Source organism: Somniosus microcephalus, chromosome 2, assembly GCF_052327205.1.
Source record: "Somniosus microcephalus isolate GS21.2 chromosome 2, FLI_Smic_1.0, whole genome shotgun sequence".
Taxonomy (NCBI): domain Eukaryota; kingdom Metazoa; phylum Chordata; class Chondrichthyes; order Squaliformes; family Somniosidae; genus Somniosus; species Somniosus microcephalus.
This window is the reverse complement of record NC_140988.1, coordinates 1,685,644-1,709,413: the sequence shown is the minus strand read 5'-3', so window position 1 is coordinate 1,709,413 and position 23,770 is coordinate 1,685,644. Positions and strand designations below refer to the sequence as shown.

The 23,770-nt window shown below is 44.7% G+C and overlaps 2 protein-coding genes across 6 annotated transcripts in view; one reads left to right on the top strand and one right to left on the bottom strand.

The window, feature by feature from the left end:
* gne (glucosamine (UDP-N-acetyl)-2-epimerase/N-acetylmannosamine kinase) overlaps nt 1-23,770 on the bottom strand; it is a 467,449-nt gene that overhangs the window by 248,897 nt on the left and 194,782 nt on the right. The window lies entirely within an intron of this gene.
* The window catches only part of dcaf10 (DDB1 and CUL4 associated factor 10), a 57,604-nt gene that overhangs the window by 7,689 nt on the left and 26,145 nt on the right, over nt 1-23,770 (top strand). For both annotated transcript variants that reach the window (XM_086005471.1, XM_086005462.1), the window contains exons 2-3: nt 5,576-5,689; nt 11,380-11,577. In XM_086005471.1, coding sequence (XP_085861597.1) covers nt 5,576-5,689; nt 11,380-11,577 — 312 coding nt within the window. The remainder of the gene's footprint in view (nt 1-5,575; nt 5,690-11,379; nt 11,578-23,770) is intronic.

The following is a 23,770-nucleotide window of genomic DNA, read 5'->3' as shown; positions in this document are numbered from 1 at the left end:
AGTGTTAGGGAGATGGCGGCGTCCATAGACCTGTTCGCCCTGTATGCGAACTGGAACGGGTCCGAGGAGTCGGGGATGATGCTGTTTATGTGTCATGACCAGCTTTTCCAGGCACTTCATGGCTACGGCTGTTAGAGCCACGGGTTGATAGTCATTGTGCCCTGTACACCCAAGTCTAAGTCATTAATCTCTATATATAGACAAACAGTGATCCTAGTACCGACCCCTGGGGAACACCTAGTACCGACCCCTGGGGAACACCTAGTACCGACCCCTGGGGAACACCTAGTACCGACCCCTGGGGAACACCTAGTACCGACCCCTGGGGAACACCTGGTACAGACCCCTGGGGAACACCTGGTACCGACCCCTGGGGAACACCTAGTACCGACCCCTGGGGAACACCTAGTACCGACCCCTGGGGAACACCTAGTACCGACCCCTGGGGAACACCTAGTACCGACCCCTGGGGAACACCTAGTACCGACCCCTGGGGAACACCTAGTACCGACCCCTGGGGAACACCTAGTACCGACCCCTGGGGAACACCTGGTACCGACCCCTGGGGAACACCTGGTACCGACCCCTGGGGAACACCTAGTACCGACCCCTGGGGAACACCTAGTACCGACCCCTGGGGAACACCTAGTACCGACCCCTGGGGAACACCTAGTACCGACCCCTGGGGAACACCTAGTACCGACCCCTGGGGAACACCTAGTACCGACCCCTGGGGAACACCTAGTACCGACCCCTGGGGAACACCTAATACCGACCCCTGGGGAACACCTAGTACCGACCCCTGGGGAACACCTGGTACCGACCCCTGGGGAACACCTAGTACCGACCCCTGGGGAACACCTAGTACCGACCCCTGGGGAACACCTAGTACCGACCCCTGGGGAACACCGAGTACCGACCCCTGGGGAACACCTGGTACCGACCCCTGGGGAACACCTAGTACCGACCCCTGGGGAACACCTAGTACCGACCCCTGGGGAACACCTGGTACCGACCCCTGGGGAACACCTGGTACCGACCCCTGGGGAACACCTAGTACCGACCCCTGGGGAACACCTAGTACCGACCCCTGGGGAACACCTAGTACCGACCCCTGGGGAACACCTAGTACCGACCCCTGGGGAACACCTAGTACCGACCCCTGGGGAACACCTAGTACCGACCCCTGGGGAACACCTGGTACCGACCCCTGGGGAACACCTGGTACCGACCCCTGGGGAACACCTAGTACCGACCCCTGGGGAACACCTAGTACCGACCCCTGGGGAACACCTAGTACCGACCCCTGGGGAACACCTAGTACCGACCCCTGGGGAACACCTAGTACCGACCCCTGGGGAACACCGAGTACCGACCCCTGGGGAACACCTAGTACCGACCCCTGGGGAACACCTAGTACCGACCCCTGGGGAACACCTAGTACCGACCCCTGGGGAACACCTAGTACCGACCCCTGGGGAACACCGAGTACCGACCCCTGGGGAACACCGAGTACCGACCCCTGGGGAACACCTAGTACCGACCCCTGGGGAACGCCTAGTACCGACCCCTGGGGAACGCCTAGTACCGACCCCTGGGGAACGCCTAGTACCGACCCCTGGGGAACGCCTAGTACCGACCCCTGGGGAACGCCTAGTACCGACCCCTGGGGAACGCCTAGTACCGACCCCTGGGGAACGCCTAGTACCGACCCCTGGGGAACACCTAGTACCGACCCCTGGGGAACACCTAGTACCGACCCCTGGGGAACACCTAGTACCGACCCCTGGGGAACACCTAGTACCGACCCCTGGGGAACACCTGGTACCGACCCCTGGGGAACACCTAGTACCGACCCCTGGGGAACACCTGGTACCGACCCCTGGGGAACACCACTGTATACCTTCCTCCAGTCCGAAAAACAACTGTTCACTACTCTCCTGTCACTTAGCCAATTCCGTATCCATGCTGCCACTGTCACTTTTATTCCATGGGCTTCAACTTTGCTGACAAGCCTATTATGTGGCACTTTGTTGAACGCCTTTTGGAAGTCCATGTACACCATGTCAACTGCATTGCTCTCATCAACCCTCTCTGTTACCTCATCAAAAAAACTCAATCAAGTTAGTTAAACATGATTTGCCTTTAAAAAATCCATGCTGGCTTTTCTTAATTAATCCATACTTGTCCAAGTGACTGTTAATTCTGTCCCGGATTATCGTTTCTAAAAGCTTCCCCACTACCGAGGTTAAAGTGACTGGCCTGTAGTTGCTGGGTTTATCCTTGCACCCTTTTTTGAACAAGGATGTAATGTTTGCAATTCTCCAGTCCTCTGTCACCAGCCCCGTATCCAAGGAGGTATGGAAGATTATGGCCAGTACCTCCGCAATTTCCACCTTTACTTCCCTCAGCATCCTAGGATGCATCCCATCCAGTCCTGGTGACTTATCTACTTTAAGTACAGCCAGCCTTGCTAGTACCTCCTCCTTCTCAATTTTTATCCCATCCAGTATCTCAACTACCTCCTCTTTCACTATGACTTTGGCAGCATCTTCTTCCTTGGTAAAGACAGATGCAAAGTACTAGAAACATAGAAGATAGGAGCAGGAGTAGGCCATTCGGCCCCTCGAGCCTGCTCCGCCATTCAATGCGATCATGGCTAATCATCCAAATTCAGTACCCTGTCCCTGATTTCTCCCCATATCCCTTGATCCCTTTAGCCTTAAGAAATACAGGAAACTTTCTGGTATCCGGCACTGACGGGACCGAGTTGGTGCCGTCCCATCAAAACTGTCGTAAAAACCAGCGCTAATGTTAAAACATACGGAGCTTCTCGGCTCCATATGAAACAACAAACCCTGTGCTTCAAAACAGTCGGCCGCAGCTTAAAAGCGTCTCTAGCTAAGCAACAGCTTCAGCTAGACGCTTGGGAGCCACGACTGGAAAAAAAAAGTTACGACAAGTAAAAAAAACTTATTGGAAACGGCTCCTGAATTTTGCTGGTAGATAGAGCTTTCCGGACATTTAACCTCCGGTTAAACAAAAGTTTCCTATCCAACTCCTTCTTGAATATATTTAATGAATTGGCCTCTACTGCCTTCTGTGGTAGAGAATTCCACAGGTTCACCACTCTCTGGGTGAAGAAATTCCTCCTCATCTCTGTCCTAAATGGCTTACCCCTTATCCTTAGACTGTGACCCCTGATTCTGGACTCCCTGACCATCGGGAACATCCTTCCTGCATCTAGTTTGTCCAGTCCTGTTAGAATTTTATACGTTTCAGTGAGATCCCCTCTCATTCTTCTAAACTCTAGCGAGTACAAGCCTAATCGACCCAATCTCTCCTCATACGTCATTCCTGCCATCCCAGGTATCAGCCTGGTGAATCTTCGCTGCACTCCTTCCATGGCAAGAACATCCTTCCTCAGATAAGGCGACCAAAACTGCACACAATACTCAAGATGTGGTCTCACCAAGGCCCTGTACAACTGCAGCAAGACATCCTTGTTGCTGTACTCGAACCCTCTCGCTATGAAGGCCAACATACCATTTGCCTTCTTAACTGCCTGCAGCACCTGCATGCTTACCTTCAGCGACTGGTGCACAAGGACGCCCAGGTCTCGTTGCACTTCCCCTTCTCCCAACCTATTGCCATTCAGATAATAATCTGCCGCCTTGTTTTTGACACCAAAGTGGATAACCTCACATTTATCCACGTTATATTGCATCTGCCCAATCACCCAACCTGTCCAAATCATCCTGGAGTTTCTTGGCATCCTCCTCACAGCACACACGCCCACCCAGCTTTGTGTCATCTGCAAACTTGGAGATACTATATCTAATTCCCTCGTACAGATCATTAATATATATTGTGAATAGCTGGGGTCCAAGGACCGATCCCTGCGGTACCCCACTAGTCACTGCCTGCCACTCGGAAAAAGAGCCGTTTATTCCAACTCTTTGCTTTCTGTCTGCCCCTTGCCCCCAATCCCATGTGCCTTTACACGCTAACCTCTTATGCGGGACCTTATCGAAAGCCTTTTGAAAATCCAAATACACCACATCCACTGGTTCTCCCTTATCTATTTTACCAGTTACATCCTCAAAAAATTCCAGTAGATTAGTCAAGCACGATTTACCTTTTGTAAATCCATGTTGACTTTGTCCGATCCGGTCACTGTTTTCCAAGTGCTCTGCTATTACATCTTTTATAATGGACTCTAGCATTTTCCCCACTACTGATGTCAGGGTTACCGGTCTGTAATTCCCTGTTTTCTCTCAACACCTTTTTTGAACAGTGGGGTAACATTAGCTACCCTCCAATCCATGGGTACGGTTCCAGAGTCTATCGAATTTTGGAAGATGACCAGCAATGCATCTACTATTTCTAGGGCCACTTCCTTAAGTACCCGAGGATGTAGATTCAGGCCCTGGGGATTTATCAGCCTTCAATCCCGTCAATTTCTCTAACACCATTTCTCTATAAATACTTATTTCTATCAGTTCCTCCCTTTCATTAGACCCTATGTTCCCCGACATCTCTGGGAGGTTATTTGTGTCCACCTTTGTGAAGACAGAACCAAAGTATGTATTTAATTGGTCTGCCATTTCTTTTAGTACCTCAGCCATGCCCTCTGCCTCCATGTGTAGGTCTCCATTTTGGTCCCGAATCGGCCCCAAACCTCCTCTTGCCACCCGTTTACTATTTATATGCCTATAGAAGACTTATGGATTCCCTTTTATGTTAGCTGCCAATCTATTCTCATACTCTCTCGTTGCCCCTCTTATTTCTGTTTTCACTTCCCCTCTGAACTTTCTATATTCAGCCTGATTCTCACTTGTATTCTCAACCTGACATCTGTCATATGCCCCCTTTTTCTGCTTCATCTTACTCTCTATCTCTTTCATCATCCAGGGAGCTCTGGCTTTGGTTGCCCTACCTTTCCCCCATGTGGGAATGTACCACGTCTGTACCCGAGCCATCTCCTCTTTAAAGGCAGCCCATTGTTCAATTAGTTTTGCCTGCCAATCTTTGATTCCAATTTACCTAGGCCAGATCCATTCTCGACCCGCTGAAATTGGCTTTCCTCTAGATTGCTCCCGGTCCTTTTTCATAGCTAATCTAAACCTTATGATACTGTGATCACTGTTCCCTAAATGTTCCCCTACTGACACTTGCTCTACTTCACCTACCTCATTCCCCAGACCCAGATCCAGCAATGCCTCCTTCCTCGTTGGGCCGGAAACATGCTGATCAAGAAAGTTCTCCTGAACGCACTTCAGAAATTCTTCCCCCTCTCTGCCCTTTACACTATTACTATCCCAGTCTATATTAGGATCGTTGAAGTCATCCATTATCACTACTCTATAGTTCTTGCATTTCATAAACTGTATATACTTGTAGCACACACATTCTGATGTACATTTACCGGTAGTGAAAATATTCATTTAGAAACTTTTGTACTTCATTATGAAGTAAATTTAAAGAATGCACATACTACTCTCAAATGCCATCTGACAGTCTGAATAGAAAAAGTGATTTTGTTTCCTAAGTTTGTGCTTCTTCCCCTGTGTAGCTCTGTGTTAACGGTGGCGTGTGAACAGACCGAAGTTCTCTTGTTTGACCCAGTATCTTCAAAACACATCAAAACTCTGTCTGAAGCTCATGAAGATTGTGTCAATAACATCAGGTCAGTTACACAGCAACATTGGCATGGTGGATATTCTGAATTGACAGCGCCTGTATCGTGTTTGTTTTTGTATGATTCAGTATCCTGTTAACATTAGATTCCCAACTGGCATTTTTTTTAAAGTTTAATCATCCCAGAGAATAATTATATTTCAGAAATTTAGAGGCTATGCTCGACATATACTGTAAATTGTTCTATTGAAATAGTTGCACAAAATGTTCAAAGATCGTTGACATAATTATTCATTGTTTTAATAAATATAAGCAGCTGTCACTTTCAACCATGTAAGACTGAAGAAGTCTCCTGTTCCTACGAAGTCCTCAAGCAGATAAGACAGCTTGTATTTATATAGCGCCTTTAACATAGTAAAACGTCCCAAGGCACTTCACAGGAGCGTTAGAAGACAACATTTGACACCGAGCCACATGAGATATTAGGACAGGTGACCAAATGTTTGGCCAAAGAGGGAGGTTTTAAGGAGCGTCTTAAAGGAGGATAGCGAGGTGGAGAGGTTTAGGGTGGAAATTCCAGGGCTTGGGGCCCAGGCAGCCGAAGGCACGGCCACCAATGGTGGAACGCTCAAAATCGGGGATGTGCAAGACGCCAGAATTAGGGGTGTGCAGTTATCTCTGAGGGTTGTAGGACTGGAGGAGGTTACAGAGTAGCAAGGGGCAAGACCATGGAGGGATATAATGGAAAATGTTTGTACGTTTTTTTTCTATTTTTATGCAATAAAATTATGCATTTGTCATTAAACCTTCTCTTCCTATTAGCTGATCCTATTATTAGCCTAGTAAAGGGCAAAATACTGCAGCTACCTGACATCGGAAGCAAACAATGAAAATGCTGGAAACACTCAGCAGGCCTGTCAGCATCTCTGGTGGAAACAGAAAAGTTAATGTTCTGGGTGTAGACCTTTATTCAAAACATTTCAAAAACGTTTTTGAAAAAGGATATTCATTCAAAACGTGAACTTGTCTTTTCTCTCCACAGATGCAGACTGATATGGAGAGTTTTTAGCATTTTCTATTGTTTCTTACTATAAGCCTCGTCTAGAGTCATAATGTTGCAAAATACTTTTTTTGCCCATGTAATTGGTCAATGTACTTCAAAGTAGTTCATTGTGTGTGAAGTACTTTGAGACTTTTCTGAGACTCGGTAAGGTTTTCCATAAATGCGAGTATTTCTTTCTCTATACACGGTGTTAATTCCTAATGCCTTGTGAACAATGAGTGCATTCAGGCTGTCTGCACATGAATGAGAACTCTTCAGCAGCAAAATTAGAACATCTCGTCAAAGACCATGTGATGCTGCCATCATCATGTCCTTTTTTTTGAGTTCGAGGCCTCAATAGGTTGGAAAAAAAGCAGCCTTTGGCTGAAAACGAACAAATCAGAAAACAATTTTCTTGAAATGGGTCCCATTTCCAAAATGCATCGTGGGAATCGGAAAACAGAGGAAACAAAGTATTTAAACCTTAAGAGATGTGAAATGTAAAGAAATGAAGGTAAAACAATAAAAATAGAAGAAAGAGGATAGTATTTAAATTGTTTTATTTTCATTTACCTGCTTTTGTATAGTTATTAATACAGTAACAAAATTACTCGTGGCACTTGACTAGCTTGATCACTAATATTAGGGTCTACTGGAGACAGTCCAAGAGTTAACTCCTTGAATGTGTTGTAGCCTTTAATGCTCCTAGCCACTTACATTATTTATGTAATTCAGCAATGAATTTATATAATCCCATCCAATTAATTATATTGCTGAAATAAAATCCAGCAATAGACTTGTCACTGAGTGGACTAGGATAATATGCAGTGCTGTGCGCACAACTAGTTATTTATATCTTGTCCTCCAGAGGACTGGGAGACGTTTTTCCAATTGTGGAGGAAACATGCATACTTCACATTCAGCTAAAGGTATTTTTCATTCATTCGTTGCATATTGCAGGTAATCAGATAATTAAACCGAGGCCATCGTATTCAGCAGGGAGGTTTTAGGTGCTTTTTTCTTTAATAGCGTGTGATGTGTTTGATCACGTGACTTTGCCTTTCCCACACCTTGCACAGCATCTCTATACTGTCCCTTTGATTCTCTCTTTCTCATTAGTGCCCATCATATTTGTGTTGCTCCAAGTCCTGACTTTAAAATTTGTAAAAAAAAAAAAAAAAATTGCAGGAAGAGTTTTGTTGTCACGAAGTATCATGGCTGACCCCTCTGGTGCTTACAACTTTACCACAGCTGCATATTGCATGGATTTATGAAGAGATTCTAAAGAAGGTTCAATAGATTAGAAATATAATGTTCCCAAGGAAAGTGCTACTGGTGAAAATGTCTTAATCATCGGGTCAAATAGGTAGTTCCCATGGGACACACTGGTCCTTTTTGAGTTCTGCTATGTAAACCTTGGTTAACTATAAGCAGAAATAATGCCTGGGGGGGACTCTGTTTTTAATATATTTTTCTTCTTCCCCTCTTTAGGTTCCCCCATGCCATGCACCATTCACCGTTTGGGAGGGCATGCAGGTGACCTGCTCCTAGGCCTCTGCTGATGTTTCTCTGTAAGTGGCTGCTGGAAGGTGCATGAGTGATTATAGTTTAAAAAAAAATTATTTTTGGGAAAGCCTCCACACAGCTTTTCCCCTTGATGGCACAGCCAAGATCAGGAGTTTGCCAGGTGGGGTACAGCAGGTATGAGCCCACGCCATGCTCTTCTGTGGCACAGCACATTGCTGCACTAAATACATTTGGAAATCTTGTTCCAGCCAGCTGGCTTTGTACCTATGCTGGCTACCTTGGACTTTGGTGAATGAGGGTTTCGCCCAGAATCTCTCTCTAGTCATTGGCCACACAACAATCATAGGCTTTAGGTGCTAGTTCACTGATGTACACCCAGAGAGCTCTCAATGGCCAGATTGGGGTTGCCAAGCAGTGATGCACAGTAATAGTGCTGCACAGATCCACACAGATTGGGGTTGTAGACAGAAAAATGGGCTAAGCATTAAAGAATTAACATCGACAAGAGTTTGCATCAATACTGCTGTATTACCAGATCTTTTCTTTTTTCTATTAAATTGTATAACAATAGGGTGAAGTTGGAAACTACTGTAAATGTATAGGAGGATATGGGGCAATAATGAGGTGCTAATGGGGCTGTCAAAAATGCTTCAACCACTATTGAATAAATAAGACGGTTAGCTTTGCCTTTAAATACAACGGATTGAGTTCCAGGCAATAACAGTACCTGGGGAAAGAGTTCCGCAGACAGGAGAAATCCCATGTAAAACTTGGGCATTGCTATTCCATTCAGACTTTTTGATTGCAGCTTAGTTTAAGTGCTACCAACTCTGATGTGGCAGGTTTACTTTGGCCATCCTCATCTAGTCAACTTGTCTTCAGGGCTTTGGATTGTACTGAGCCTTGGAGCAAGAGATATTTGATTTCCTGCTGAACGGGGTTATAGTATTGCCTCACTGATGGATGTTGCATTATTGTAGATACTGGCTGCATCCACACAGAATGGTGGTAGTTTTGTTTTTCTGTTTTCCCTTCCCCACTTCTGAAGGTGTTGGTTTGTTGTGGTAGGTTTTAAGTTAATTAACATTTCTGGTTGCCGTTTTAGGAATGTGTGTTGGTGGAGCTAATTACTTGTTAGCTGGGGAAATTTTGATCAGTTGTCAAGGAGCAATAGGATTTAGGGCTGACTCATGTCAGCTTATGATAAATCACCCTGTAATATGTTGGACATGCTCAACGTGGGAAATGGTATGTGTGTAGTTTCCTACACAGTGAAGTACCAGCTTGACCATGCTGCTGATAGGAGGTTACTAGTGGAGGCTGGGCACTTTCCATAGGCAGCAGAAAAGGAAGGGAGATTCACCTCCAAACTACTATTATGCACCTTCCAGTGGCTGGTTATAAAGTGGCATTGGTGGAGGCCTGAGAGCACGGCTTTAGCCCCTCCTTTAGGGAGGAGAAAATGAAAGTGAAAAATAACATCATAAAATGTAATTTAATTATAAATGGGTTTTCTCTTGCTGTAGCAATGCAACACATGAGTTTAGCTTTCAGAAGATCCGTCACTTCCATCTGTGCCACTCATTGCTTTTAAAGGTAGTTTAAGTATGAGATTAGCTAAAAGAACATAAGGGCACTGTACATTGAGATGAACGAATTAAAGCTTTGGTTGAGCACAAGGTCCAGAATGGACATGAGCTGCTGACACCTGGTCCTGTATCTTCCTCTGCTTCAGATATTTATCCACTTTTCCCTTCAAAGATCCAATATTCGCTGCCTCAACTACTCCCAGTATCAAAGCATTCCATGCTCTGACAACCCTCTGCCGAATGAAGTTACTCCTCACCTTTCTCCTCACACGCTTAGTGAGAATTTAAATTGATGACCCCCATCACTGACTTCCCAACCAGATTAAATAGTCTTTCCTTATTCACCCCATCAAAATCCTTCTTAATTTAAAAAAACCTATATTAAATATCCCCTTAGCATGTTAACTAATCAACTTTAGGAAGGTAGTTACTGATGATATTTTGAGTGGTACCAATGGTACTGAAGATGGAAGCGACGTGTCTTCTGAAAGCTTGTTCATTGTATTGGATTACTGCAGCATGAGAAAAATCTGTCTGGTTAAATCACCAATGTCTCATCAGGAATGAAATAAAATGACTTGCCAATTACAGAATTCAATTGAAACAGCAATGATAGATACAAACACATGAATAGAAAAGAAAGGCAAGAAAAGACCATCAGGCCCATCAATGCTCACACTTATCCATACGCAGTGCAGCCTTGTGCACCACTCTCCCAGTCATCCGCAGTGCGGATTCCTGGGACAATTGAGGGAAGCAGAACCTGTGACTGATGTCAAGGAAAGCTCTGGGAAATTCCTCCCCAGCTCCCTAAGGCAAGCAAGTTCCACAAGATCATAAATAACAGAAAATGTTGGAAATACTCAGCAGGTCAGGCAGCATCCGTGGAGAGAGAAACAGTGTTAAATTTTCGGTCTGTGACCCTTTGTCATAGACTTGAAACATTAACTCTCTCTCTCTCTCCACGGATGCTGCCTAACCTGCTGAGTGTTTCCAGCATTTTCTGCTGTTATTTCAGTTTTCCAGCATCTGCGGTATTTTGCTATTCCACAAGATCATGGCCGCCCACAATATAGCATTAGACATACTAACCGCAATATTCCCTCCCAATATGCACCAATGTCCTTAGGACCAGAAAAGACCATTTCCTTCATTGGGCCAGTCCCAAAGGTCATAGACTTCCTCCCTTATTTTGTGTCTCATAGCTTTCAATAAATTTGTCTGCCAAAAATATATCCATCCATACCCTCTGGAAATGTTTAAATATCTTTCACATTTGTAGCCTTACTGAGTGGCTATTTCACATATTCACCACTGTCTGCATGAAGAAGTTAATGTATTCATCTTTTCTTGTCTATGCTTCAATCTGTGTATCCTTGTCCTAGAGTTTGTATTAGAAAATGAGATCTCATAACTGTATGGATGGAAATTTCACAATGTGAAGTGCGATAATTTAGGATGGCTTTTGAAATAGATCTTTTACTGAAGCTGCTTCAGATATTGCTTCACTGTTCTGTGTCTGAGAAGTTTTATTGTTTCACAGTACTCAAAATATCAGCATGTGGTATGTTTTTCTTTTAGGTTTCTTGATAACAGGCTCTTTGCAACCTGCTCTGATGATACTACAGTTGCACTGTGGGATTTACGCAACCTCAACACAAAGGTCTGCACCTTGCATGGCCATACTAGTTGGGTAAAGAACATTGAATATGATACCAATACAAGACTGCTAGTAACGTCAGGATTTGATGGGAATGTCATCACATGGGACACAAATAGGTTGGTGTTTTGTATGTTTTTCAACAAGTGTTTGTTTGCTGAGCGATAAAACTAAAATGAGTTAGTTTTACATAAGAATGTACAGGACTGGAAAAGACCACACCAATACAAGATTGTGTAAAATTAATTTTAAAATAAGCCATATTTTATATATACCTTTTGGAAGGCATTCATTTTTGTGCATTAAGCTCTCACTTTTTGGACAAAAATTAACAGTGGTATATACTTCACAAAAATTGATTTTTTTTCAAAGAATAATAGTCATGATTTTAAAAATGAAATGAGCACTTCCTTTCAACATTAAGGTTACTTTCTGTGTCATGATTTTTGAGTCACACTTTTTATGTCACAATTTTGCCATTACAAGTGTTAGCCCAGAAATTCGGGTTGGGGGCTTGCCGCGCGTGCAAGCCCCCGATATGCACTTACCCGACGCGCCGGCCGTTGAGCTTCAGGGACGCCTGGAATTGCTGTTTTAAAATGTTGACTCCCGGGCAGCGTCTGACGTCACGCCGCCCAGGAGTGCAGCCAGCGCGAAGCCTGGAGCGCGCTGTGCAACTGAGACACGCCCCTTGAGGTCTCAGTTTAATAGGACACGCCCCCAATGTTTCTCACAAACTGCTGTGGTAAACCACTGTTTGTATTCCTGTTTGTCCTGTTTGTATTCCACTGTGTACATGCCTGGACATGCCTCGGCTGACTCCTCCCACAGGTCCTAGTATAAAGGTGACTGCTCCCCAGCCCTTTGTATCCTGGACCGGTCGACCACTCGAGGCAGACCTCCATTCTGTTGTTAATAAAAGCCTTTAGTTACTCTTCTAACTCTCAGTCTTTTATGAGTAATTGATAGCGCATCAACTGCTAAGCATTTTTACATGCAAAGCAGCATTTTAAATAGGTTTTTGGTATTTTTATGAAGCTTTTGGTAACTTTTATAAACTTTTAAAAATGTTTACATTATTTTGAAGAATCTGAAGTAGTTTTAAACAGAATTAAAGCAATTTAAAGACTTTTAAAAGCTCTAAAAGAATTTTTTTAATTCCATTTATTTATTTAGCAATGTCGTCGTCATACGTGTCTTCACACTGTTCCCTTTGGGGAACTGTATGAAGTGGTGGAAGGATTTATGGCCGTGATTAACGCTCATTCCGTGACCGTAACCATCTTTGAACCAGCCATTAGGGTGGTTAGTCCTATGACGGGGGGGGGGGTTTTACAGGCTCCCACAAGCTATACAAGGAGGGGGGGCCACCCACACCCACGGACGCAAATATCCCACTGGATGTCAACCCAGAATTTAGAGCCGGAGCTCCGACTCCACTTGCCGGGACTGTCTGGAGCGGGGTTAGAAACCCTACCCCGTCTGGCCCAGCGGCGGGGATCCTACCGCTACGCCAAAGGCCCAATCCGATTAGCAACGTGAAATGGCTGGAATGAGCACAATTCACGGCATTATAAGAACTCACAATTGAACTGATGATGACCTCAGCAATCTCCTCAACGAGGTCGAGGCGCAGCGCCTGATCATCATTGGTAATGAGAAGTCAAAGGCGCCGCAAAAAGGACAGATGATAGCTTGGTCTTTCAAGTGGCAGCATAGGGCTCCAGTCATGGGGAGGGAAAAGGCGCAGGAAACGTATGGGTGTCACCTTTTGCGCGGAGTGGGCCTTTTGCGTAGCGGTAAGCAACCCCGCCGCTGGGCCAGAAGGAGTAGGGTTTCGAACCCCGCTCCAGACAGTCCCGGCAAGTGGAGTCGGAGCTCCAACTATAAATTCTGGGTGAACATCCAGCGGGATACTTGCGGGTGTGGGTGGCCCCCCCCCCCCCCCTCAGATGGGTTGTGGGAGCCCGTAAAACCCTCACGCCATAGGACTAACCACCCTAATGGCTGGTATGAAGATGGTTATGGTCACGGAAGGAGTGTTAACGTGGCCAGAAATCCTTCCACCACTTCATACAATTCCCGAAAGGGAACAGTGTGAGGATACGTACGACGATGACCTCTTGCGCAATGCACCTCCTTGGACCCTCAGTCGCAGATGCGAGGGGGCAAATCGTGCAATTGTTAAATTTTTCATTTTATTGACATGTAAAATGTTGGCCCAGTAATTCCCTTCCAAACGCGCGAGTACAGTCGGGGTACTTACGCGTCTGGCCGGAGGAAATGCCGGTTTTCAGCATGCACAGCGCATGCGGGGAAAACCGGCATTTCCTGTCCTCTGAACGAAGGGGTTCAGAGGCAGAACGCGTGCGACTGTACAGGCAGAGCGTGCGCAGTAAAATTCGCCGCTTTCATTCATGCTTTCAGTGAGGTCAAGTCCTTACAACTTACACATGAAAAAAGCATGAGTACAGTTGCTCCAGAGGCTGCGGAGAAAGATATTTCTTATCGTGGAGCTTCTGAAAGGCAATATTTTTGTTTGGGAAAGGGAGGAAAGTTATTTTAAGAAATGCTGAGGTAAGTTTTAAAGTTTATTTTTGTTTTTTAAAACGGGTTTTCAGTACTGTAGGTAGAAGGATCAATTGTGGCTATGTGAATTGAATTTGCTGTGTTTATTAAATGTGAAAATGACTCCCAACATTTTTAAGAAAGAAACTTTTCATCAGTAATATATTCTTTTAAGTAATTATGTATGTATGTCTGTATATATTCCTTTGTGTGTATGTATATATTCCTTTACTTACGTGTATGAATGTATGTATTTAATTATGACTTTCAGAGAAAGTAATTTATTGGAAAATCATAATTAAAAACATACATTCATACACATAAGGAATATAAAACATACATACATATACGTAAAGGAATATATGCGGACATACATACATAATTACTTATTACTGATGAAAAGTTTCTTTCTTAAAAGTGTTGGAAATGTTACATTACTCATTTTAGAACACTCATTCTCACATTCAATTCACACAGCCACAATTGCTCCTTCTACCTACCGTACTGAAAACCTGTTTTTAAAAAATAAAAAAAATAAAAAAATTTAAACTTTAAAACTTACCTCAGCATTTCTTAAAATAACTTTCCTCCCTTTCCCAAACAAAAATATTGCCTTTCAGAAGCTCCACGATAAAATATATCTTCCTCCGCAGCCTTGGAGCAACTTTACACATGCTTTTTTCAAGTGTAACTTGTAAGGACTTACCCTCACTGAATCCATGAATGAAATCGACGAAGTTCACTGCGCAAGCGCTGCCTGTGCAGTCGCACGCGCTGTGCCTCTGAACCCCTTCGTTCAGAGGACTGGAAATGCCAGTTTTCCCCGCATGCGCTGTGCATGCTGAACACAGGCATTTCCTCCGGCCAGACGCGTGAGTACCCCGACCGTACTCGCGCGTTCAGAGAGGAATTACTGGGCCGTTATGTCAGCATTTATATGTCACGCTGTAGTTAAGGCCTCTGGCCACTAATGTGACGCATCATCCAGGACTGCCATCATTTTGTTTCTTCACTTAATTATTGGGTGTTTAGATGTGTTTTCAACCAATTGGGTAAGAGAAAGACAGAGATGGGGAAGCGAGACGATAGTTCAGGATGACAGTGAGAGAGAGAAAAAGATCAGCAGGTGAGAGGACTCGCCATAAACAATGTTACAGGAAATCTACAAGTGAATTTAGAAAAAGTTTATGTCTGCAGTGACAGTTGTATCTATTCATTTCTTTTTCATTGGTTAAGTGTTTGAGTCTCTTTCTACTTTCAAATTGGTTACTTTCTGCTTTGGTTATCTTGCCAGTCATATTCCACAAAAGAGGTAATAACTTAAGGAACTTTGAAACAAGAAGAGGCCATTCAGTCCACCATCCTTGTGCGACTACGTCAACCAAGGATTCTGCACCAAAGACCCTCTACACTTACTTCCTAACCCCGTGTGAATCAAACACATTATTAATGTAAACAGAAAGTAAATAATTGCAGACGCTGGTATTATAATTTATTCATGTATCTGTAGCCTTCATAACATAACATTAGAAATAGGAGAAAGAGTAGGCCATTCGGCCCCTCGAGCCTGTTCCGCTATTCAATAAGATCATGGCTGATCTTCTACCTCAACTCCACTTTCCTGCACTATCCCTATATCCCTCGATTCCCTTAATATTCAAAAATCTATCGATCTCTGCCTTGAATACGCTCAATGACTGAGCCTCCACAGCCCTCTGGGGTAGAGAATTCCAAAGATTCACCACCCTCTGAGTGAAGAAATTTCTCCTCATCTCAGTCCTAAATGACCGACTCCTTATTCTGAGACTGTGACCCCTGATTCTAGACTCCCCAGCCAGGGGAAACATCCTCCCTGCACCTACCCTGTCAAGCCCTGTAAGAATTTTGAATGTTTCAATGAGATCACCTCTCATTCTTCTAAACTCCAGAGAATATAGGCCCAGTCTACTCAATCTCTCCTCATAGGACAGTCCCCCCATCCCAGGAATCAGTCTGGTGAACCTTCGTTGCACTCCCTCTATGGCAAGTATATCCTTCCTTAGGTAAGGAGACCAAAACTGTCCACAATACTCCAGGTGTGGTCTCACCAGGGCCCTATATAATTGCAGTAAGACATCTTTACTCTTGTACGCAAATCCTCTTGTAATAAAGGCAAACATATCATTTGCTTTCTTAATTGTTTGCTGTACCTGCATGTTAACTTTCAGTGATTCGTGTACAAGGACACCCAAGTCCCTCTGAACACCAACAATAAGGGGCTGCTCTTTCAAAACTGAGATGAGGAGGAACTACTTCACTCAGAGGGTGGTCGGTCCATGGAATATGCTGCCCCAAAAAGCTGTAGAAGCTACATCATTACATAAATTTAAAACAGAAATAGACAGTTTCCTAGAAGTAAAGGGAATTAAGGGTTACGGGGAGCGGGCAGGAATTTGGACATGAGTCTAGGTTCGGATCGGACATGGCCCTGTGGGAAGCGGAGCGGGCCCAGGGGCTGTGTAACCTGATCCTGCTCCTATTTCGTGTGTCTAATTCTGTTAGATTCAGGAGATGGTTCTGTGATAGTAGATTTGAGGTTAGGATCAGATCAGCCATGATCTTATTGAAGGGCGGAGCAGGCTCGAGGGGCCGATTGGCCTACTCCTGCTCCTATTTCTTATGTTCTTATTTCCCAATCTCTCACCATTTAAAAAATACTCTGCTTCTGTTTTTCTTACCAAAGTGGATGACTTCACATTTCTCCACATTATATTCCATTTGCCATGTTCTTGCCCCTGTCTTTATCCCCTTGAAGCTGTTAAGTATGTGTATTGTATTGAACAATTAACACAAAGACTTAAACGTATAACTCAAACAGGCCTTTACTGGTTGGAGGTAGGGACTGCACATAGGTCTTTACTTCATGCCCACAGGCGGGAACTGAGGGGAATCAGTACCCACAGTACTATTTATACCCCTATGGCCAGGAGTGGTACTGCGTATCACTACGCCCAACAAGTAGTGCAGTCCTGTCCATAGGTTCAAAGTAGCACACATATTACATACACAACATTCCTCCCTTCCTAGCTTTACAGTCATCTCCCCATTTAACATAACGTAATAACATATATACATATATAACTTCAGGTTTACATAACAGAATAACATAGATACATAGATAACTTCATGTCAAAACAGATCACAGATTCAGTCTCTGCGGAAAACAGTTCACAGATTCAATCTCTGTGGTGTAGTCGGTTCACGTTGCTGGAGTGACTCATTCAATAGTCCTTCCATGGATTTAACAGTTTGAACTTCCGAACTGAATTGGCTCCGTTCGGAGGGACCACGTGTGTGATCTGGTAGAGGTGATAATGGTTCAGATGGGTCATCTTCTGTTTTTACTTTTCCTTTTCTGCTTCTTGGAGACTCTCTGGGCTCCATTGTCAGCTGCCACAGCTGCCAGCTGCATGCGCAGTTCCTCCTTCTCTTCCTCCTGTTTCCGTCGTAGAGCCAGCTTCTCCCGATGTTCCGTAGACTTTTGGTGCTCCTCCATGATTTCTGCACTTTGGGAGTCGAAGTTACAAGCTGGGCAGGACAGGACATCGTAATATTCGGTGTCGTCCTGAGCTAGACCAGTGAGAGGGTCGTCTATTTCCTCCATACCCAGCTGGACGTTAGCCAGCTCTTGTTCCAAATCCAGACATCTTTCCTGAAGAGACTTCTTCATGTGTACCTCTGCATCCAGCTTTTTCTGGGCTTTCAGCAAGTCGTTTACTAGTGACCTCATTTGTGATTTTAATACTTCAACTTCCTTTGGAGATTGATTGATCGGACTATGCAATCCCTCTACCGGAGCAGCTGTTTCAGCGGTCTGTTGTTCTACGTTGACGTGAGTCAGCGTACTTTTGGCATCCAATGGCTGCTCTGTTGCAGTCATCTCAGTCTGTGTTGCCACCTCAGCTCTTCCAATAACCTTTGAGAGCTCCGAACCCCTTTCGTTTGAATATTGAAGTTCATGTTCAAGTTTTTCCCATTTCAGAGTCCTGTCCTTCAGCATATGCAGGAGTTGGCTGACCGTTAACTCCTCTGACATCAGACATTTTGTGTGCTCCTGCTCCATTTTCTCCATCAGCTGCTTCTGTTGTCTTTCCAGATTCTCCAACTCTATATCAAAGAACTCTTTCGTTGCATTCAACTCTTGCTCAAAACGGCGAAGCATTTGTTCTAATTGCTGTTGTAGTTTGAAATGGAGTTGAGTTCGAGCCCGGTGTCCCTCAGAAATGGGCACATCAGTAGACTCGCCAGACTCAGAATCCACAGTTAAACTATGTTGTTGTTGCTCAGTGGAATTCTGTGCTGAAACTTTGTCTTTTGCACCTGAGTTGGGCTTACCATCATCCGTTCCAGAGTCTGGGCCGACTATCTTCACCGAGTTCTCACTCGTTATTGTTTGTAGGAAATGCCAGTCCATATTCATTTTCCTAATCCACTCCCGTCCTAGTAGTGGAGGACCTCCTTCAGATATCACATATAAGTCCATTATTTGACTGTCTTCGCCCTTGTGGACCACTGCAACCTCTATTTTCCCGATGGGGTACACTCTTTGCCCCGTGTATGTTTTCAATATAATCCCCGTATCCTGTAGGGGAATATGTTGGAATAACTTTCCGTAATCTTTCTTATTTATGACCGTCAATGCCGATCCAGTGTCCAATTCCAGTTTTACTTGGACTCCTTCTATCTGAAGAGTGACCCAAATTGTCTGGAGGTCTGCACCCTTACCAGCGTTGAGTACTCTTAAGCTAGCCAGTTCATTACAGCTAGCGTCTGAATCGGACTCCTGTTCGGCCACCTTGTGTACCTTTGCGTATTTTCCTTGCGGTGACTTCTTGTTGCTGGTCTTCTTCGCTGACCTGCATACTCTAGCTATATGTCCAAGCCTACCACAAGCTCTACATTCTTGGTTTTTAAACCAACACTGGTTCTGATCATGCGTTGTCTTTCCACAACGATAACATTTGCCATAACTCACACCCAATTTGTGTGCACTGAGCTCCGGTGACCGTAGCTGCATTACTGCCGTGCCTCTCGCTGCGGCTTCGTGTGCTGCTGCCATAGTGACCGCCTTCTCAAGCGTCAGCTCATTCTCCTCGAGCAGTCGCTTTTGTGTATCCTGTTTAAATAAACCACACACAAATTTGTCTCGTAGTGCATCTGTCAATCCCGTTCCAAACTGGCAATATTTCGCTAATTTACGCAATTCCAGCAAATATTCAGCATTGCTTTCATGCTGTAGCTGCCTTCTGTCGTAAAATTTAAATCGTTCCGCTAGCATCAGCGGCGTGGGGTTTAGATGATCTTTCAGGACAGTAACAATCTCATCGAACGTCTTATCCGCCGGTTCATCTGGTGATAACAGGTGTTTCAATTGCCCGTACGTCTTCGCACCCATTAAATTTAATAATGTTAGAGCTTTATCTTGGTCACGAATTTTATTGGCCTTACAATAATTTTTTACTCTTTCAACATATATGGCCCAATCTTCGAGGTCACTATCAAAGGTGCTAATATTCCCGTGTTTAGGCATTGTAGATTTGCAATTTCTCAGATTTTATTTTCTTTACTTGTTATCAAAGATGGCGGCTTCCCGCTCTTGCCGTCGTCCTCCGCCCACAAAATGGCGGTTTTCCCGCGCTTGGCGGTCTTCACCCGTCCCCCGACGCCGTCTCCCTTCAGCCCTCGAGTGCGGCCCTTATCTTCGCCGCGATCGATAGCCCGCGCTGTGCACCGCGACTCTCGCACCTTGAGCTTCTGCAGCCGCCGCGCCTTTCAGTCCGAGTGCGGCTCTTATCTTTGGTCCCGATCGCTGGCCCGGCTGCGCCCCTCACTTCAAAGCGGCCCGGCCCTTATCTGCCGATCGCTATCGCCCTACCTCTCTCTCTTCCCCAGTCCTGTCTTTACTCCGGTTCACAAGCTGATGGAGGCTTCAGGGTCCTAATGCCTGTCACTTCCAGTCGCTGGAAGCTGTCAGGATTTCTGCTGCCCTTCAGTTTTGAGTGGGGTGTTGAGGATTGAAACCTCTCTTCAACGTCCTGTCTTTGGACGAAGCCGCCTGGAATAACTGCCGCAGGGTAAGAGCCTGACTCGTCGCCAGTGTTAAGTATGTGTATTGTATTGAACAATTAACACAAAGACTTAAACGTATAACTCAAACAGGCCTTTACTGGTTGGAGGTAGGGACTGCACATAGGTCTTTACTTCATGCCCACAGGCGGGAACTGAGGGGAATCAGTACCCACAGTACTATTTATACCCCTATGGCCAGGAGTGGTACTGCGTATCACTACGCCCAACAAGTAGTGCAGTCCTGTCCATAGGTTCAAAGTAGCACACATATTACATACACAACAGAAGCCTCTTTGCATCCTCCTCACAACTTACATTCCCACCTAGCTTTGTATCGTCAGCAAACCTGGATATATTACATTTGGTCCCCTCATCCAAATCATTGATGTAGATTGTGAATAGCTGAGGCCCAAGCTCAATCCTTGAGCTTAGTGTTCACTGACGACGGTAAATAGCCTGCTTGCCGCCACCATTTATATTTCTAACTTTTCTCGGTCTGCTGATCCTTGCTTCATAGCTTAGTTCCCTGATTGCCTGAAATCAGCTTGGCTACTCTTTGAATTGTTTCCTGCGTCATTGATCACTCCTAAATTGTTTTCCTCTTTTCCCCCCCCCCCCATTATTAGGATGTTTTACAACATACTACACTCTATAAATGCAAGTTGTTACCTGGATGATGCTTGAACACTTAACATGTAGCAACTACCAAATAAATTGATGCCTTCCTTGACTGATGGGTACAATGTACCACCTTTTGGTGTTGCCAGTTTGGGTGGGCCAAACACTTCATGATTTTTTAGTAGTGCCCTCACTGTAGGAAGACTGTATGGAAACATAGAAGATAGGAGCAGGAGTAGGCCATTCGGCCCCTCGAGCCTGCTCCGCCATTTAATGCGATCATGGCTGATCATCCAAACTCAGTACCCGGTCCCTGCTTGCTCCCCATATCCCTTGATCCCCTTAGCCGTAAGAAATATATCTAACTCCTTCTTGAATATATTTAATGAATTGGCCTCAACTGTCTTCTGTGGTAGAGAATTCCACAGGTTCACCACTCTCTGGGTGAAGAAATTCCTCCTCATCTCAGTCCTAAATGGCTTACCCCTTATCTTTAGACTGTGACCCCTGGTTCTGGACTCCCCTGCCTTCGGGAACATCCTTCCTGCATCTAGTATGTCTAGTCCTGTTAGAATTTTATAAGTTTCAATGAGATCACCCCTCATTCTAAACTCTAGCGAATATAAGCCTAATCGACCCAATCTTTCCTCATACATCATTCCTGCCATCCCAGGTATCAGTCTGGTGAATCTTCGCTGCACTCCCTCCATGGCAAGAACATCCTTCCTCAGATAAGGCGACCAAAACTGCACACAATACTCAAGGTGTGGTCTCACCAAGGCCCTGTACAACTGCAGCAAGACATCCTTGCTCCTGTACTCGAATCCTCTCGCTATGAAGGCCAGCATACCATTTTCCGCCTTAACCGCCTGCTGCACCTGCATGCTTACCTTCAGCGACTGCATGCTTACCTTCAGCGACTGGTGCACAAGGACACCCAGGTCTCGTTGCACTTCCCCTTCTCCCAATCTATTGCCGTTCAGATAATAATCTGCCTTCCTGTTTTTGCCACCAAAGTGGATAACCTCGCATTTATTCACACTATACTGCATCTGCCCAATCGCCCAACCTGTCCAAATCGTACTGGAGTTTCTCTGCATCCTCCTCACAGCACACACGTCCACCCAGCTTTGTGTCGTCTGCAAACTTGGAGATATTACATCTAGTTCCCTCGTCTAGATCATTAATATATATTGTGAATAACTGGGGTCCTAGCACCGATTCCTGCGGTACCCCACTAGTCACTGCCTTCCACTCGGAAAAAGAGCCGTTTATTCCAACTCTTTGCTTCCTGTCTGCCAACCAGTTTTCCAGCCAAGTCAGTACCTTGCCCCCAATCCCATGAGCCTTAACTTTACACGCTAATCTCTTATGTGGGACCTTATCGAAAGCCTTCTGAAAGTCCAAATACACCACATCCACTGGTTCTCCCTTATCTATTCTACCAGTTACATCCTCAAAAAATTCCAGTAGATTAGTCAAGCACGAATAGTGGGGTAACATTAGCTACCCTCCAATCCATGGGAACTGTTCCAGAGACTATAGAATTGTGGAAGATGACCAGCAATGCATCTACTATTTCTAGGGCCACTTCCTTAAGTACCCTAGGATGTAGATTATCAGGCCCTGGGGATTTATCAGCCTTCAATCCCGTCAATTTCCCTAACACCATTTCCCTACAAATACTGATTTCATTCAGTTCCTCCCTCTCATTAGACCCGATGTTCCCTGACATCTTTGGGAGTTTATTTGTGTCCTCCTTTGTGAAGACAGAACCAAAGTATGTATTTAATTGGTCTGCCATGTCTTTGTTCCCCATTATAAATTCCCCTGATTCTGACTGCAAGGGACCTATGCTTGACTTTACCAATCTTTTTCTCTTCACATATCTATAGAAGCTTTTACAGTCAGTTTTTATGTTCCCTGAAAGCTTACTCTCATACTCTATTTTCCCCCTCTTAATTAATCCCTTTGTCCTCCTTTGCTGAATCCTAAACTGCTCCCAGTCCTCAGGTTTGCTGCTTTTTCTGGCCAATTTATATGTCCTCTCCTTGGATCTTATGCTATCTCTAATTTCCCTTGTTAGCCAATGTTGAGTCACCTTTTTTGTTTAATTTTTATGCCAAGCAGGGATGTACAAATTCTGTAGTTCATCCATGTGATCTTTAAATGTTTGCCTTTGCCTATTCACTGTCAACCCTTTAAGTAACATTCCCCAATCCATCCTAGCCAACTCGCGCCTCATACCATCGTAGTTTCCTTTATTTAAATTCAGTACCCAAGTCTCTGAATCAACTTCTTCACTCTCCATCTTAATGAAGAATTCGATCATATTATGATCACTCCTTCCCAAGGGGCCTCGCACAACAAAATTGCTAATTAATCCTTTCTCATTGCATAATACCCAGTCTAAGATGGCCTTATCTCTAGTTGGTTACTCGACATATTGGTCCGCGAAACCATCCCGTATACACTCTAGGAATTCCTCCTCCACAGTATTGTTACTAATTTGGTTAGACCAATCTATATGTAGATTAAAGTCACCCATGATAACTGCTGTGCCCTTATTGCACGCATCTCTAATTTCCCGTTTAATGCCATCCCCAACCTCAGCATTACTGTTTGGGGGTCTGTATACAACTCCCACTAACGTTTTCTGCCCCATGGTATTTCTCAGCTCTACCCATACAGATTCCACATCGGAGCTAATATCCTTCCTTACTATTGTGTTAATCTCCTCTTTAACCAGCAATGCTACCCCACCGCTTTTTCCTTTTTGCCTGTCCTTCCTGAATATTGAATACCCCTGGATGTTGAATTCCTAGCCTTGGTCACCCTGGAGCCATGTCTCCGTAATCCCAATTATATCATATCCATTTACATCTATTTGCGCAGCTAATTCATCCACCTTAATACGAATGCTCCTCGCATTAAGACACAAAGCCTTCAGGCTTGTTTTTTTATCACTCTTAGACCTTTTAGAATTATTGCTTACTGTGGCCATGTTTGATTTACACC